Raw genomic sequence first — 18,824 nt, 5'->3', positions numbered from 1 at the left:
CCAATGACTTCTGTTAGTGACTAGACTCAAGAACTCACTGTTACAACAAAAATTGCATTCTGACAATAATAATTTAGCTGGGCCTCATCTGTATTAAGTATGATAGGCCTATAGAACGTGGTGATGTCATTTGAAGCCCAGCAACTGCATCTGTGGGACAATGAATAAATAGACCAGGCAGTTTTTTCAAGGCATTAAAAAAAATAATAATAATAATAAGATGTATAAATTTAATGCCATATGGTGGAACACGCCAGGCAAAATAATCTTTATGGAGATAGCCAGTAGCATTAAAGTGTTTTTTTTTATACGCAATATGGAGTTAATATGACTGACTGAGACTCAGGAGCAGGACCACTCCTCATCCTCCTTCTGCTTCTCTACAGCGAACCACAGCAAACCTGAAACCACATCTTTAATTACCCAGAAGGCCTATTTACTGTGTACAAGGCTATCCCGCCGGCAACAACGTCTGTCTCCGCTGTCTCGACCCCTCCCTCCGACCGTGTGTCTTTTGTTCATCCTTCAGCCAGAAGACCTCACCATGTAACTAGAGGAAGGGTCCTGAATCTGCTGGGCTAACCGCCAAAGACAGAGCCCCCATCCTGAGTCTCTATCCAGCCTCCACATCTATCTATCCAAAAAAAATAAATAAATAAATAAACAAATAAATAAAAATAAAAATAAAATAAAATAAAATAAAATAAAATAAAATAAAATAAAATAAAATAAAATAAAATAAAATAAAATAAAATAAAATAAAATAAAATAAAATAAAATAAAATAAAATAAAATAAAATAAAATAAAATGAATGAATAAATAAATATATACATAAATGCACAAATAAATACATGAATACATAAATAAATAAATATCTTTGTCATACACCAGCTTTGTGGGGTGGTCCTTTCTAGTGAAATTTACTATAAGTTAATTAAGACTCCATATGTAGTCACTTTACATAATCATGTCCTTTACTTCTCAGTTCACCTATTGTTCTGTAGCATCACAAGGTCAGGAGCGCAGTGGAGAGTTAATGCTGTGGTTACAGAGTTTGATGTTGTCCATACAGATTACACCGCACTGCAGCCCATGCATTTTTAAACCAGGGTCTCCTTCCCCGAGGCGGGTATCCGCTGGGTCGTCCTACAGGTGTTCACCCAGCCACGATCATTAGGCTGAGAGAGGAAACGATATAATACGATATGATTTTGTTTCTATTATTAACGGTCCTATACCTGATTTTTTTTCACATACATTTAAGCAAAACTGCACGGAAGTATTTTTATTGTCTGATAAGCAGGAAGGGCGTGTTAGCATGCTAGTTTTACCGTGGCTGCAGAAGTCCGCTCCATTCTCAGCGAGTTGTATGCGTTTTACGTGATTTTGATAGATAAGACAGATATATTGCTGAATATAGCGTTTTGAAAACCATAAAAGTTAACGTGGCGATCTAAATGTATTATGCGTTAACCATTAATAGCCAATAGAAGCATAATATCCCTTCTTTAAGTATTTTCCTCAGAGTTTTACATCACTCCCTCTCCACATTTCAATCTGTCAGTGTCGCCAAACAAACGACTCCATAATGACTGGCGCTCTGAAGGTGACTGCTGGACGTGTGACACCATATTATCTGACAGCGCTTTTATCCACAACACCGCTCCATTTAGCCTCTAATAGGGCAGAACGCACAGCAGCGGCCTTCTGCTAGTCAGCCGTTAACCTGATCGCCAATATCATCACAACATTATTTGTCTATCACACCGCCCCGCCACTTGAAAAAAGATATGGATTTTGGCTGTCTATGTGATTTCAAAGGACCTGATTTCAAAAGATAGAAAGTCTTGATATGTGTTTACTTAAGAAATGAAGTCAAGTGGTGGTTCAGTATCAGCTCTGTTGACGTGTCTTTGGGCAAAACATGATGTATGAATGTTGCATGAATGTGATGTGTGAGTGAATGATTGGAGGTGATCAGAAGGGTTGATGGTGCGAATTGGCAGCCTCTCTTTAGGGCAGAGGTGGATACATGCTTACCATCAGAATATACTTTAAAGTTGTCCCTCACTTTAACGTGATTCACCTTTCTGCGTCCTGATTGGCTAAGGACACAGAGGACGTAGACCACTGTCAATCAGTCTCCTCCGTGCCGTGTCTCCTGTACAGTACAGGATGTGTTCAGCCAAATTTACATACATGTTCGAACACAGTGTGACTCTGAAGTGCTGTGTGTTTGCAAGTTTTCTCCCTGACAAAACCCGCAATGTCGATGAAACGTTCTGCACCGACAAAGGCGCCTACGAAGGTTTGAACTTTGAGAGTGTTTAAACAAGAGAGAAATGTGAGAAAATGTTAATACCTGTCTGAGAAAAGTGTATAAAGTGTGTGGTGAGGGGTTTTACAGTGTTAAAACATATGTAATAATTGTAAAAAATAAAGCTAACTACTTTGCGGATTTCGCCTGTTGCGGGTTATTTTCAGAACGTAACCCCCGCGATAAATGAGGGACACCTGATTTGATGCTCATTTTCGATTCAGTAGGTAGATATTTTCATTATTTTTGTACAATTTTTATACTATTTCCACAGTTCTATGCACAACTGAAATGAAAAAAGGGGAAAAAAGAATGCATAAACTGCTAAAAAGTATCAAGAATACAACAAAAAAGATAAATCTATGTATAAAAATAGACAATATGAATAGAACAACGGCAGTCCAATTATGTCAGTGCGTTGGTGTTCATGAGTCCAACAGCAGAGGGGAAAAAACTGTTCTTGTGGGAGGGTCAGCCAACATCCGACCTGCTCGCCCCCGAATCCTGGAGACGTACAGGTCCTGGAGAGATCAGATCAATGTGTGTGGAGTGAATACATAATGCAGGGTAATGTCGGTCTGCTATTATAAGTAAAAACATGTCCCTAATAGAGAAAAATTGTCTGAGGCACTTCTGGTAATGCTCGAGTTATTTATTAAAAACTGATGCGTCGATGAAGACTGTCTCGCCGAAACGTGCTGGTGTTGAACTTTTAATAAATAACTCAAGCATAACCAGACGTGCCTCCGTAAATGTATCTTTATTGCAGATACCACCTGGTACCTGCATGTTTACTCTCTACATCATTAAGATCAAGAGAGCACTCGTAGCGTCCCCTCATGTTCCTAATAGGGTTGTGAAAATTCAATACCCAGATGTTAACTGATAGTAAAACTGGTTTCCAAACTACACAAATTTGAGCAAGTAAAACAAATTATTTTCTGAATAGTTTTGTAGTTGTAGTAGAACTAGTTTAAGATTGCATGGTGGAGTAACTACTATTATTTTGGCTTGAGAAACGACTTTCTATCTCATCAGGCAAGAAGGTTTTTCCCTGTGTCCGGGTGCGTTTCCTCTGGGCTCCAGTTTCCCCACAGCAACCCAAAACATGCTCAATAGGTTCAAATCCTCCAGCTAAAATAGTCCCGACCAAGCCTAGCTAAAGATCGTGGAGATGGGTCTGGTTGTCGCAGTAGTAGAGGTTGAAGGATGGGTCAAATGCAAAGATTGAGCTCCAACAGTGAACCTAAGTGGGTAAATTAAATATACAATGGTCCCTCATTTATCGCGGGGGTTACGTTCTTAAAATAACCCGCAATGGGCGAAATCCGTTAAGTATCAGCTTTATTTTTTACAATTCTATATGTTTTGTCGGATAAAGCGGAAGAAGATGGATGGATGGATGGATGTTTTGCAGCTGTAAAACCCCTCACCACACACTTTATACACTTTTCTCAGACAGGTATTAGCATTTTCTCACATTTCTCTCTTGTTTAAACACAAAGTTCACACCGTAAGCGCCTTTGTCGGTGCAGAACGTTTCATCGACATTGTGGGTTTTGTATATAAAACTGTATATAAAATAAAAGCGCTTTATATACCTAGAAAGACATACTGAAATTAGAATTCTTGTAAAACAGATGGAAATTAAAATGTCTCGCTACTAAAACCAAACGAATATTCCAAATAAATATTAAACACAGCAGAAAATTCTTCTTCCAGGATGTTTTTAATTCTAATTTGACAGTGTGGGGCAATGCATGTATCCTCAGAGACAGGAGACATGGCAGATGGTACGCTAGTCCACACACGTCAGTCCCCATTATAGCACCCCCCCATCATTTTAACCCTCCTTTCAAACGAGGTCAGCGATGAGAAATATGTCTGAAAATGGAATGGGAGGCATAGATGATCACATGAGCTCCTTACTGCCACTTAGATGCCATTGATTGGTAGAATGAAAAATGTGGTTGGCTTGAGTCCAGTCTGTGGCTATATGTAGAATGTGACCTGGTTTTATTCGGAACAGGTTGTGCTAAGTGAAGACACCCCATAAGCTTTGATGTGTTAAGAGCCCGAAAATAATTCATCAGAGATTTACTGGGAAAAAGAGATATTGCCATGCAGAAAGTAAAGTAAGTAAATGGAAAAAAGTCATTCATTCACAGCAAAAAAAAACTTTCTGAAAGGCCATATTTCACATTTTCTAACTTGAAATTATACAATATCTATATCTGGAAATGACATTTTATAAAATACAATGACGTATTTAGGCATACAAGCTCCTTCTGCTGTTAGCAATAGGAATTAACTATGAGAAAATAAACAAATGAAGCTCTTATCCGTGAATGCTATGCTAAAAGAGCTATGCATTCGTTGTGAGCACAGTTTGGTCACAATATGGGTCTGGAGGTGGTTTATGAGCTTAAAAATTGTGCAGGAGGTGTTTGGATTTTTACCTGTGACGCAACAATCTGGGCAAAATTCAAACAGCAGACAATTGAGACGATTTTGGTTTATTGGATTAATGAAACAACTTAAAACAACTTAAAAACTGTGCAGGAGGTGTCTGGATTTTTACCTGTGACGCAACAATCTGGGAAAAATTCAAACAATATTTTAGATTTTTGAGATTTTTATATAAAAGATTAATGAAACAAGCATGAATAAAGCAAAAGTACAACTGCAGGTATGTTTTTGATGAGGGGTAACAATATAACCGGGTTAAAAGCTCAAAAAGTAATTTATGCATAACGTGTCCTTTAAGAATTTGTTACATTTATTGAGAAAGTACTGCAGATTCTGCCGCCCACAGACAGACACATCGAAAACAACTCATTTATACCATTCTCCAAAAAGCAACATCCACAGTAAAGAAGGTTGGATTTGCGTTTCACCCATTTCTAACAGGCTTTGTCAGTTCCCTTTTCACCCCATAAAAGATTCAGATTTCTACTTTGGAGTTTCAAACCTTTTGTTGTTACTCATTTTGCCTGCATGACTGAGAGCCTTCACAGACTCCGACGTCAAAGAGCTCATACCTCGGCAGAATTAGATTTATTCTTTTGCCTGTGAACAAAAAGTCTCATAAAAGGTTGTTATTGGTTGTGTTATATTGATAGTTACATGTGTTTTGAAGGATTTTTACATGGCTTAAAAACATTCTTTGCTGATTCTATTTTTGGCAAATTATTCGTGCCAAAGCTGCGACAAACTTTTGCTTACATCATGAAAAAAATGGTCAAATATTACATTATTTACTCTTTCGGGCTATCTGCTGAAAAGGTGCAAATACATAAGGAGTGCGGCACTATATTAGCATGTTTTTTTGTTTTTTTTTTTAGCTGGTGAACCAAAAGCTAGTTCCAGCAACACAAGCAGGAAGGCAAAAGCAACCAATGTATAGAAAACAAAAGCGCTTAAAGGCATTGTACCTGTTCTATACTGACAGAACTAGTTAATTTCAAATGGTTTGCTGTGGTCTAAAGTTGTTCCTCACTTTATACCTTCCGAGAATCCTAATTATTATTGAAGATTACCGTGTTATCTTAAGTTTGGTAGCAGGAACCACACCTCCTCTGCTGCTGTGCTGTTTAAACCTACAGCTACACACATTTCTGTCCTTCGTGCACATCATTCTCCGCCTATATTTCAGATTCCAAGAGATACGAGGTCCATAAAAGCCCCAACACTGCTATATTGTGTATATTTGTGTTCTTCCAATAAATGTTTCGCATGCAATTGAGGTTGTGGTCCTTGCTAGTGAATTCACTGTGATGATTTTATAACTTTCAGAGGCCAGATTGAGCTTTGCCATCATGGTAATGCTAACAACAACTAGCAAGCCAACACATTTTTGTCAAATACATGGGAAAAATCAGGTACAGGGCTTTTAATGTCCAAAAAACGATAACTGAAACGATTATGGATATAGTCGATTAAATTAGCATGAAATTTACATTGATTAAAAGTAGACTAAAACAAACCAAAAGTATATACGTGTAATTAAAATCAGGTCAATACAGCCATAACATAACTGATAAAAGTTTGGCGCTGAAAATCATTAGTTCAGAGATAAGAGATAATCATTCTACAACGATAGAACTCTCCTTCTCTGCCCTCTCACCAGCTCCCAAGTGCGGAGAACACGTTCGTAAAGTGGAGTTTGACTTTGGCCTGAGTTTCGGGACATTGCATGAGAAGGACAGCACCACTTAGAGCCAATGCCGCAGCCACCGCCACCACCCCGGTCCTCAGAAGTGTGGCTCCGGGTGGGGGGGCCGGTTGCGGGAGGTCCTTGGCGGCGTAGCTCTTCCTCGCTTCCTCCCTCTCGTCCTCGTTCAAGGTGGAGGGGCAGAGTTCGTAGAGGACTTCCAGAGCCGCCCTGTCTCCGGCCTGCACAGCCCCGCTCATGTAGCCGCACCAACGGGTTGCGGTTTCCGTGCCAGCCCAGTGGATCCTGCAGGTCAGACACGCAGAGGTATTTTAGGTTTAAAGGTCTTTTTGAACATCCTATGGTAGTTTATTTGAGTTAGCGTTAGAGTTAAGTTACTTGCTGCGACAGAGACAGTGGTTACAGCAGTGGTCTCCCGACTCGAAGGTCAGGGAATCGATTTCCTCTTGGGCTATGTTCTGTCGTTGTGAAAATTGCACTTCATCCACATGGCCTAGTATGAATGTAGTGTGTGTATGTGAGTGTTTGTGGTGGTCAGTGGGGCAAATGGCGCAGATTGGCAGCCACGTTTCTGTCAGTCTGCCCCGCATTGCTTTTCAGTGCTCAGACAATATCCATCTTCACCTATCTTCTTCCAGCAGTACTTATACTTACTTATGATTCTTGCGAGAAAAAAAAAGAAAAAGAACTCCACTAAATGTACAAAAATGTGTTGCAGCCAGGACAACGTTATAAGAGTGAAATATAGCACAATATTTAGAATATATTTTGAATAGAATATATGGAAAGTAATAATAATTAAAGTAGCCTGTGGTACAAAGTAATCATAGTTTAATAATTAAAGGGCCTGTACTAATTTTTATTATTATTGTTGTTATTTTTTTCTTTTGCTCAGCTGAGGAGGTCAAAATAAGTCTGTTGTGTACGGTCTGCACCTTATTATAAATTGTTTCAATGTTCGACAATCAGGACGTGTACGGTTACCAAGCTAGTTGTTGTTATCATACCACTCTGGCCTCTAAGAGTTATGAAAAGCCCATATAAACTCATTGTGGTGAATAATTAGGATGCTCAGATAAGGTAAGTGAGGAATAACTTTGGACCAATGCAAACTGATTAAAATGAACTAGTTCTGTTTTTCAGCCCCTTTCAATAACAAATAATACAAGAAAACCCTTTTAATTATTATTTGTATACTCAGAATATTTGAAATTCTATTAAAGGACAGGTTTTATAAAACATAATTGATGGTTTTGCCTTGAAGCAGGTCTGACCGGAAAAGAAAAACAGATCATGATGTCCTCACCAAGTAAGGGCTGTTTTCTCAAAATCTTTTAGCTGTACTCCACTTTAGTTTAATCACATGTTATAAAGATCTATCCTTTGAAAAGATGCATCAAGAAGAGCGGATTGTCCATTTCCCTAATCAAATCTTTTAAGTCAAAATTGTATTTATTTATTTATGTTATTATTTCCAAAGCTAATTGTTGGAGTCTGAACAGACATCAGCAGGAGGCGATGACTTGAATAAACCCACATGGAGAGCTCAAAGGGAAGACGCATAAATACAAGTTTGATGTAATCATAAATGATGATTATGGGGATATGGTGTACATGCAGGCTTCAGTCTCTGCTTTGAAAGCATTGGATCTATCATTTCACTCTGCCCTTCGATTTATTAGAGGTGATGGATTTGAAACCCTTCACTGTACTCTTTATAGAAAAGTGGTTTGGCCATCACTGTCTGTTAGAAGAGAATAGTACTGTGTGAAATGCATCTATAAGAGACTACTTCAAAAACTGCCAGAATACCTCACCTGCTTGTTAATCATTGATACCGGAACATTTAATAACAGATCACATGACTGTATAAGCCTAAGTACTAGCTGTAACAAAACCAAGACGGGGAAGAGGGCTATTGGTTGTTTTGCATCACAATAATGGAATACAGCCCAAGAAAAAGCTTGTTTAGTGACCAGTACAAAACAGAGACGAGCGGTACGTTAGCGCCACCCATAGGGAGTGCTGGGTTGGCTGAGTGCGAAGCCAGGCCATTTGGTGCCGCTTGCATTTTTAATATGTCATTGTAATGCTAACAGGTATATTGTTTTTGCTAAAAATATTATTAGGCCCAAGCCCCTACAGGGCGTAGGATTTTGCCCAAAATTCAGGTCTGCGTAAAAATTAATTTTTTTATATGTTGCATAACTGGGCATAAAAATTGGCATAACAGCGCCACGTACAAAAGTCGAAACAGTCAAAAGGAATGTCAACTTTTTTCGTAGAGCCATGAAATTCAGTTCACACATTCAACAAAACAAAAAAATATTATGGCCACGCTCCCCACTTCACCAGCAATCCCTGACAAGTCTCAAAATCTAGACAAGTGAGGCATCAAAAGTTATGCAATTTATGTTGATACCTATCACGGTTGGTTTTTGGCTTGACCAAAAACTTTATATGTACACTTTAAAATACATTTCAGAATTATGTAACAGTTTAAAATCAAAACTTACAAAAACAACACTTATTTTCTATTCAAATTCCAATTATTAACCAATCGATTGGACTTGTCTTGGACTTGGACTTGTCTTGGAATCAGTTTGTCAGCCACTAAAAGTCTGATGAGTCAGATCACATTTCATATAGCACGGCTGCAGGTTATTAACCGCACCGGGGCCACAGACTGAATGCTAGTTAACACTGCGCTGGGTCTGTGGATTACTCACTGAATATAAGAGCAAACGTACGACTAAACTGTAAACTAAAATATACTTATACTACAGCACACAGGCAGAAGACAGAGGGGGCTCTAGATTACCCCATTAACTGCACAAATCCACTGCGTTTGTCACAATGTGTGTTTGGTCCGTGTTGAAGCTGTCCCTGGGCTCAGACAGCACACTGCGAAACTACAGCACAGTGGTCCCTTGATTTCTAAAGTATTAAAACTAACAAGAGAAGCTCAAACAGCACACTGAGCACTGTGACGGTGTCTGTGGAGGTGCCACGGTGCTCTGGATTCAGTTGGGAATCTATTCTGACCGGAGGGGATTATGTTATTGGGTGTCCATCATAACTCCTTTTACCTATGGATCAGACCTGGACGACTGAGGGATTACACAGACACCTACAGACATTGTTAGTTACCGCGTGGACTTGTGAGGGCAGCTTTTCTAGGCTGGGATCTGGCTGTGACCACAATAGCACAGTGATGGTCAATGTTGTCCAAAATATAGCACTATGATCCACAGGTGTCATAGATTATAACTATGTAGCAGATACAAGGGCAATATGTCTTCTTTAAGTTTTGTAAAAATATTAAAGTTAGCAATGTCTTAATAAGAGTATGTGAGGGCTGAGTAATGCTCCCAGGTCTCCCTTATCACAGAGCACAAAACCAGATATAAAGCAGGTCTAAACCAAATCTAAAACCAGGTCTAAACTGGGTCTAAACCAGGTCTAAACCAATACTAAAATAGGACTAAAATAGGACTAAAATAGGACTAAAACAGGTCTACGCTAGGTATAAACCAGGTCTAAACCTGATCTAAACTCAAACCAGGACTAAACCAGATATAAACCACATATGAATCAGGACTAAAACACCATCGGAAAGTGAAATAAATGACACTTAAAATACAATATAAATGCAATGCAGCAACACACGCTAGGATCTGCGGAGGCCTCGCAATTTTCAGCTGTTCTTTTTTTTTTATATGCCTTTGCTCACTCTTCACCCTTATTTCATACTGCTTTCTTTTTTTTTTCTATCTATTTATTCCACAATTGGAAATAAAAGAGATTTGTGAAAAAATAATAGCAAAAAACATAAAACAGGAAAATACAATAATCAAGGTTCCTTTTAATATTACATTTTATCAGAAGATCTATAGGAATAAATCAAAATAAATTCCATAGAGTGCTTACTACTGTTACTGCTGTCTTTGGGCAACGCACCTCATTCACATTTCCCATTCCAGCCACTGTCACCCCAACAAAAATCTTCCAACTCACCGTGCACTCACTTTTCTATGACAATCCTGTAAAAGAAAGGCAGCAAGATGGAAACCAAGAACCAAAACTCCATGGCTGTTTTTGTCTGCAGAGAAAGTACAGAACTGGAGTGTTTTGTATACCAGACCAATATGGCACACACCACACAGTCCTTGGCACAGCACGGCCCCGGTCCCCACAACAGAGTGTAAACCGAAGCTGATTATAATCTCCCATGGCCCCTAAACTCTGATTGCACAGTGGGGCCCCCAGCATCTCCTCCACCACATCCCTAGGCCCCGCACCGAAGGCCCTTGTGCGTATGTGTACTTACTTGCACTGCTTGTGGTGTGTGGTCAGTGTGTTTGCAATGGCGCTACGTAACACAAGCTCCAGGCCGAGGGAGCTGCAGGGGATTCTGGGTAAGCTCAATATGCTACAGTGGGTTCAAATGGCTACAGGAAAAGCGGGATGTAATTAGAGATAATGTGTCTTTCATTTTGGTTTTGTAGAAAATGAGAAGGCAGTGCTGTCACCATTTTCAGAAACCTCCCAGAGTCATCTAGATAAATCTGCATTGATTTGTACTTACTGTATGTGTGGAGGGATTTTAGCTTTGCGATCTGACGTTGCAACATAAACAGCAAGCTCCATGGCATATCTCAAAATTAGGGTTATCTAAAGTATGTAGAAGTGTATTTGGCACGCTGTTGCCATGGCGATGCCTCAAAAACCTATATTATTCCATTTTAGCGCAATATCTTTTAGCACAAGTACAGCACACGAGGGCCGTTCGATGCCACTTGCGGCTTTAATTATGCTTGTAACCATCTTTTATGTTTCTTTTTTTTTTTTTTTGCTTGTTTTAGTAATCCACCATACTAAATGTGTCCCCCTGTCGCGGCTATACACTACAGGCGAAACTCAATTTGTCGTTTTGGGGTCAGTTTGCTCTCCTAACGTCGTAAACATTCACCTGGAAATAACACAATAACATAATCCCCTCTGTAAAAAGGTTTGCATTTCATGTGTTCTTTCATTTATTTACTGCAGCTCATGTTCATTAACAATACGGAACTTATAGATTTGTCTTTTTTTGGGGTTATTGTGTCAGTGGCAAAATGGCGCGGTCATTTCAGCAGCAACCCGTCGTACTTTGAAACCGTTTATCGTGATGTGCCTTGCTACGTCCTGTGTTTTTGTTCTTCTTTTCAACTTTCATCCAGTTGACTTCCATTTCCAGTCATTTACTACAGATATTATCCCACCACACAAAGTTAGAAACGATAACAAAACTTGCCATATGCACATTTTAAACTAGCAGGTGGAACAATGTCACTTTTTTCTGAACAGCGGCAATAACCTTCTGTATAGCAAAAAGCAAAATAGCGCCTCTCTGTTTTGCCTAATGGTACTGTATACTTCTAACACACATTTCAGGCCATTGAGTTGACTTCACTGCTGCATTTTTAGAAACTTTTATGCAAAATGGCAATCTCCTATTGAACTGATATCCAGTATTGGCTCGTATATGCTTGGTTTTGCAATTTTGTCCTTTGTGAAATCATAATACCTCATTGTTAGTGATGGGACCACCTGCGTGCACCAACTGGAGTGCTCCATAAAGAAACCATTGTTAGATCCAAGTTATTATCAGACAATCTCAGTGAGTACTTTATATGTAAATGAAATGGTAAATGGTCAGAAGTTGGTTGTTTGGGTTTAAACAAAAGAGAATGTGTATGGAAAATCACCAGCTTTAGCACATTTTGCTCTTAGGCTGGACATTTAAGCCATCTTGTATGGAACACTTCATAATAACTGCATTTTAATTAGCCTTAGCAATGCAATAACAAATACTTCAAGTGATCCAAAGTTATTCCTCACTCACCTCGTGCATTCTGAGCATCCTAATTATTTACTGCATTAAGTTTATAAGCACTTTTCACAACTTTTAGAGACAAGACTGGAGTTTACAGTTGTACCGTAAGTGCAAACTCAAGTCCAGTAGTCTCCAGTCTAAGCTATCAACAAATAGCATGCTAACCACGCACTTTCTGCATCTTGGAAAGTAAAACACTTGATAATTTGATGTTGACAGTACACAGCAGACTAATTCTGACCTCTGCTGCATATATACGATATATCTAGTATAATTTTGCTCAAATACAAGTACAGGCTCGGGCTGGGTGATGTGGACACACAGCTCAATATCATTTACCAGCTCTAAATATATGATCAATATTTTGAAAACTTTTTTGAAATACAACCTTTCCCTATACACTGAAGATAAATAAATAAATAAATGATGTCAGACTTGTATTGGTGATGCCTGTTCTTGATTAAAATCCAACAGTAAGGCAAGGCAAGGCAAGTTTATTTGTATAGCACAATTCATACACAAGGTAATTCAAAGTGCTTTACAGAATAAGAAAGACATTAAAATCACACAAATCAAACATAAATAATCACAAATAATCATCATAAAATCAACATTAAAAGAGAAGAGTGCAGAATAAAAACCTGTCAGTCATATGCACAGCTAAACAGAACTGTTTTGAGTCTGGATTTAAACATTGTTAAAGTAGAGGCCTGTCTCACATCTTCAGGAAGACTGTTCCAAGTTTTAGCTGCATAAAATTTAAACGCTGATTCCCCATGTTTAGTCCTGACTCTGGGTACCAGCAGGAGGCCGATCCCTGAAGTCCTCAAATTGCGAGATGGTTCATATGGCACTAACATGTGGGAGATATACTTTGGACTTAGGCCATGGAGAGACTTATACACAAGCAGAGCTGCTTTAAAGTCTATTCTTTGAGCTACAGGAAGCCAGTGCAGAGACCTGAGCACAGGACTTATGTGCTCATCCTTCCTGGTTCTAGTCAGGACCCGAGCAGCAGCATTCTGGATGTACTGCAGCTGTGTTAAGGCTCGTTTGGAGAGGCCAGTGAGCAGGCCGTTACAGTAGTCTAACCTACTGGAGACAAATGCATGGATAAGTCTCTCTAAGTCTGGCTTTGACAGTATACCTTTGATTTTTGCAATGTTTTTTAGGTGGTAAAAAGCTGCAGATGTTATTGATTTGATGTGGCTGTTAAAGTTCAAGTCTGAGTCCATTATTACCCCTAGATTTCTAGCCTGATTTGAAGGTACAGTATTAACAGTATTATGCATAACAACTTGCTTGCCCTCAGTTATTGCCCAATAGGGCTGGGCATAATTATTTTAATTTACCTACTACAGTAAGTCTAATTGGTCAACTTTTCATTTTCTATCAGAATACTTTGAGACTTTTCTTGGTGGCAAACTGTTTTATATATGTAGTGCTCGTGTATTTCTGAGACAGGATTTATTTTAAAACAGGTGGAAAGTGAGCAAAATTCACTGAAACAACAGTGTAATGTACAGCACTGTCATGCATTAGTGGCTCCTGTAACTACAGCCCACATATCTCTTTTCTTTGTGGGGACACAGCGTGGTGTTAGTTCGGGACAGTTCCTGAGTGCATTTTGCACTAACGCTGAGTAACAGAAAGCTGTCTGCTGCGGACATGGGAAAAAAATGTTTCAAAGAAGCTATTCCTACTGGCCCTCGTGAACAATGAATCACTTTAGTCCAGATTCTGACAACAGGACATGCAGATGGAGCAGCCTGTGACATGAGGACACTGAGGCTGCAGCTCTGAGAGGAGGAGCCAAGAGAGAAACAAACAGGCTGAGGAGCAGGGCGGCTCAATGTTTATAACATAGCCAAATTTATATCTTGTGCAAAATTACATCGACATATTTTAAATAATACACTGGCCCTAGTACAGGCCCTTTAATTCATAATGAAAAAGAACGGATAAGGCTTAGAAACTTCTTAATTAATACTGATATTAATCATAACCCAGAAATCCTTAATTAAGTAAAAATCACAAATCTGGGATTTCTTAAATATGCTCAAAGCCAAAGGAACTCTTAACAGAATTAATGAAACCAGTGTGAATGAAGCCAAATATAACTCCAGGTATGTTTCAGATGAGGGAACAATGTTATAACATGGTTAAAAGCTCAAGAAATTTGATTTTGCAATGTGTCCTCTCAAACTGCAGAGATCGCTGGGTTTCGAAAGACATCACAGCATTTTAGACAAATAATATTTAATACTGTTGGGTACAGCTAAAATTTATATTGATAAAATGCAGGTTTCTGTTGTAATACAGGGACTTTTTGGGTCTAGTCACTGATAAAAATGACCCGGTTCAACATTCGTACATGAACCTTTTGAATATTTAATGGAAAAGTACAATGTAATAATTCAAGAAATAGGAAAAATTAAGAAAAACTGTCTCTCGCCCCCCATCTGGGAGTATGACATCATCAAATTTGAGAATCTGACACAGTCTATGGTTAAAACAGAAAAAACTAATGCTTTGGTGTTTTTGACTCACTCCACATCAGTGCGTTAAAACAATGTAAGGCACTCTTCCTTGTTTAATCCTTACTTACACAACGATACACCAACCTCTCTCCAAACTCATTTACCTGCTTGTCTCCTGCAAACGTATTACTTCCTGCTTGTCCAATCTGGTCCTCATTTAATAGTCCCGTTTGTTAAATACAGGTTTCAGCTGTCAGAAAAATGTCTTCCTTGTGTATAAATTGTGTCTGCATTTTGGATGGAATTTTTGGTGTTAATGAATTAGTTTTAGAACACATGATTTTTTGCTTTTCATAAAATTCCTGACAACTAATCTATGGTTGTCGCTGTCCTTCATACGAGTGCAAGACACTTAATTACTGCAGGATAATGTTGTCACGATAGTAAAATTTCAAACTCGATTTCGATACAAGGAATAGACTCGATACTCAATGCCGATTCCGAAACCACGATGACAATAAAAAAAACACTCTTTAGAGAATAGAATGCCATTTGAACATTAAATTGTAGTACTTTCTCTTTCTATATCTGTGTAATCCTCATATACTAGTCTATGTGGTCATACTTATTCTAATACAGCTCAAGATCCTTCTAAAAATATTCAGGAAAGGTTCATTTCTATCCTGTTTTTTATTTATTTACCTGCTGAAATATCTAGTTTTGAGTACTTTTACTATTGAGCTGATTTTCAATACTTCTATGATATTGCAAAACATCATCATGTCTGTAGTGTGCAATCGCCTGTACATAAACTCATTTGCCTGCTTGTCTTCTGCAAACGTATTACTTCCTCCTTGTCCAATCTGGTCCTCACTTAATAGTCCCACCGCGCGCTTGTAGTGTTTAATCTGTCAGCTCGTGGTGATGCAAAGTGACTGGTGGTAATGGAGAGGCGGTGAGCGATGTACCAACTTATTCAACCTCTCCTGGGATTTCATTGTTGCAGCACATCTTTGAAGTCCCTCTGAAAGGGCATGCGATGAAGTCATGGCAATTCTTTACCAAAATGGATGGCTTGTTCTTGCTTAAATAGTGTTTTTTATCCTGACAATTGACGGCCTTAAAGGACACGCATTATACAAAATTTACTTTTTTGTGCTTATGACTATGTTGTATTGTTGTCTCCTCATCAAAAAAACATACCTGGAGCTGTATTTTGATTATTCAGTGCTTGTTTCAATAAACCATTAATGCAACTTTATCTTCTCGGAGCACTCAAAAATGGTCTGTTTGCATTTTTCCCAGATTGTTGCGTCACAGGTAAAAATACAGACTTCTACGCAGTTTTTAAGCACATAAGCCATTACCAGACTCATTCTGTGGTCAGATTGTGTCCACGACGAACACATGGCTCATTTTGCCATTGTTCATTCTTGTTGCTAATGCCTAAATGCCTGATTATAAACGAACGTGTATGATGTGGATTTTCCAAAAGCATTATTATTTTAAGAAAATGTTAAATACTTATTCCAAGGTGACCAAAAGCATGTTTAAAAGGTCAAAGCCACTAGAATGCATAATGTGTTTATAATATGTGGGAAACTTTGTCCACAGACAGTAAAATAAAATAAAGTGAAAGGTGTAACTTGGCAGCCTGTCTCATTGCTTTTCTGTGTTGTTTTATATATCAATGGAAAGAGGTCTGTGTTGTATTAAAAATAAGTAAACAATGCATGGGGTCATACTGCTAACAATAAAAAGGTTTGAATAGTGCCCAGGAGAGATAATGAGATTAATCAAACATGCATGGATGACATCTAAAACCTCTTCAGGCACATTCTGATGAGGGAACAGTGCTATAACATGGTAGAAAGCTCTAAAAAGTTGATTGTGCATAATACCCCCTCTTTTACTAAGGCCATTAAAAGAAACACTTCTCATTACTTAAGTGGAGAAAATTCAGAATCCCTTTTGGCTACACTAATTTCTGTTTGTCTTACAACACAGGGCAGAATGTTCTTCAAAAATACCAGGTGCTTTAGAGGGCGTTAATGCAGATGTACAGCTTAAAGGTGGCATATTATGTAAAATCAACTTCTAAGAGCGGTGTCTGTGTAATCTCTCAGTCCAGGTATGATCCACATTAAAAGAAAAAAATCAGATCTGTCAACTGGACAAAAAGTTGTAGGAAGTGAAGTTCTTCTGTTCTGGTGAGATCGCTGGTGGACACTGGTGGTGCCTTATTTCTATCTGAAGGGAGGACCTAGCTACATCTATTTATAGTTTCTGTTTGTAGGCTCAGTCTAATGAGATACACTAAATATTAACTGTGCCTGAGTCATACTTGGCGTGATCATTCAGGCTCCAAATGGATGCCCTCACACCTATTAGCACTCACACCTATTAGCATACTGACTAGCCCTATTGTTTTTTTTCTCTTGATCTGGGTCTGAGGGTGGAGTTGTAAATAGGTGGTAGATGATGTCTAACGCCACCATTCCATGTCCATGTCTTTCCTAACAAAAACTGCTTCTTTAACTTCCCTCTCAAACCATTTCTTTTCTTTGGCTAAGATCTGTACCAAACTATCTTCAAATAAGTGGGTAGTAGCTTTGAGATGGAGATGTACAGCAGACTGGAGTCCTGAGGAGCTCTCACTGCGGTGTTGGTTCATTCTCTTATGGAGTTTTAACAGTGCTCTCTCATAATTTAGATGGCTTCATGTATGTTTGAGTTATCCGGTAACTCAAACTTAACTTACTACACCTACAACTAACCTCCGCCCACATGTCCATATTGATTTGCAGTGTCACATTTTTCAACAGTTAAAGCATTTGCGTTAAAATCTGCTGTTGTCTGTGGTAAAATGGTCATTTTTAGAGTTTTGAACAGAACTTTAACGTAGCTATTTCTATTATTAAACCATTTATACATCAACATTGTGTCAGGGTTTTATTTGGGAACAAAAGCAGCCCATAACTGCCAAGTACTTGAACTGTTTATTGTCCATGCTAGTAATAAGGTAAATTCATCACAATATTAAAATAAATATGAAAAAAATAGTAAAGTAGTAGTAGTTTTGTCAGATCTTAAATATTGGCTAATGATGTTAACTATGTTTTTGTGAAATGAGTAGTCTAACCCATCCTGTTTTGTTCTTTAATCGAACATTACAAGTAAAGCAACAACATCTCCATGGCGACTAGCAGGCAATGGACCCCTCACCAGAATAATTAGACACAGCACCTATAAAAACAACCACATTTGCATTATCTTGCTTGGTATCTTTTCCCACATTACCCTGGCCAAACTTGGCACTGCCCAGGCTCTGGCATAAGTCTCCCTCTTTCTCTTTCTCTCTGTCTCTGTGTGTTCCTCTCATACTATTAGCGGCTGTGATTCCCGCAGAGACAGACCTCGCGCTCAGTCAAAGATCATCGCTGCGGCACATCTCCCCCACCGTGCCGGGCTGTTGTGTGGCGTCCCCGGGCTGCGTTTGAAGTGCGTATTACCGGCACATATAATCCAGTCATGTCGGACGTGTGCGGAGTGTTGGGGATTCTGGAGCAGGATTTGTCATATCAAACATGGCACACCTGAGTACACCCGCCGTGCTTCAGATGTCCGTTTTTATATGGGAGGAAGATATGCAAAACGAGGACATGGGTGTTTAAGATGTCCCAATAGGCACAGAGCAAATATAGAGGTGCAATTTAAAATGCCCAGTGTAACATTTTATTCCCTGTGTTTGAGCAAAATTTGTCTTGCTCCAGTACAGATATATTGGGTAAGCCACTCTTGAGGTTAAAATAATTCTGCTAATGCCACTTGTTGTTAGCATTACTGTCACTGCAAACTCCGCTCCGCCTAAGGTACGTGCGGAATAACTATGGACCATTGTAAACCATTTGAAATTAACGAGTTTTTCATCTTTTTATGACAGCAAAGGTACAGCACTAAGGCCGGGTATCATT

At 38.8% G+C, this 18,824-nt stretch overlaps 1 protein-coding gene across 1 annotated transcript in view; it reads right to left on the bottom strand.

Annotated features, from left to right (window-relative positions):
• Positions 1-4,882: 4,882 nt before the first annotated feature.
• Positions 4,883-18,824, bottom strand: part of si:ch211-127i16.2 (probable flavin-containing monoamine oxidase A) — a 120,342-nt gene continuing 106,400 nt past the window's right edge. Inside the window, exon 14 of the mRNA XM_055225653.1 lies at positions 4,883-6,777. Within this exon, the coding sequence (XP_055081628.1) occupies positions 6,441-6,777 (337 nt within the window). The 3' untranslated portion in view covers positions 4,883-6,440. The remainder of the gene's footprint in view (positions 6,778-18,824) is intronic.

Source organism: Periophthalmus magnuspinnatus, chromosome 12 (assembly GCF_009829125.3).
Source record: "Periophthalmus magnuspinnatus isolate fPerMag1 chromosome 12, fPerMag1.2.pri, whole genome shotgun sequence".
Taxonomy (NCBI): Eukaryota; Metazoa; Chordata; class Actinopteri; order Gobiiformes; family Gobiidae; genus Periophthalmus; species Periophthalmus magnuspinnatus.
This window is presented reverse-complemented; position numbering and strand designations above follow the sequence as displayed.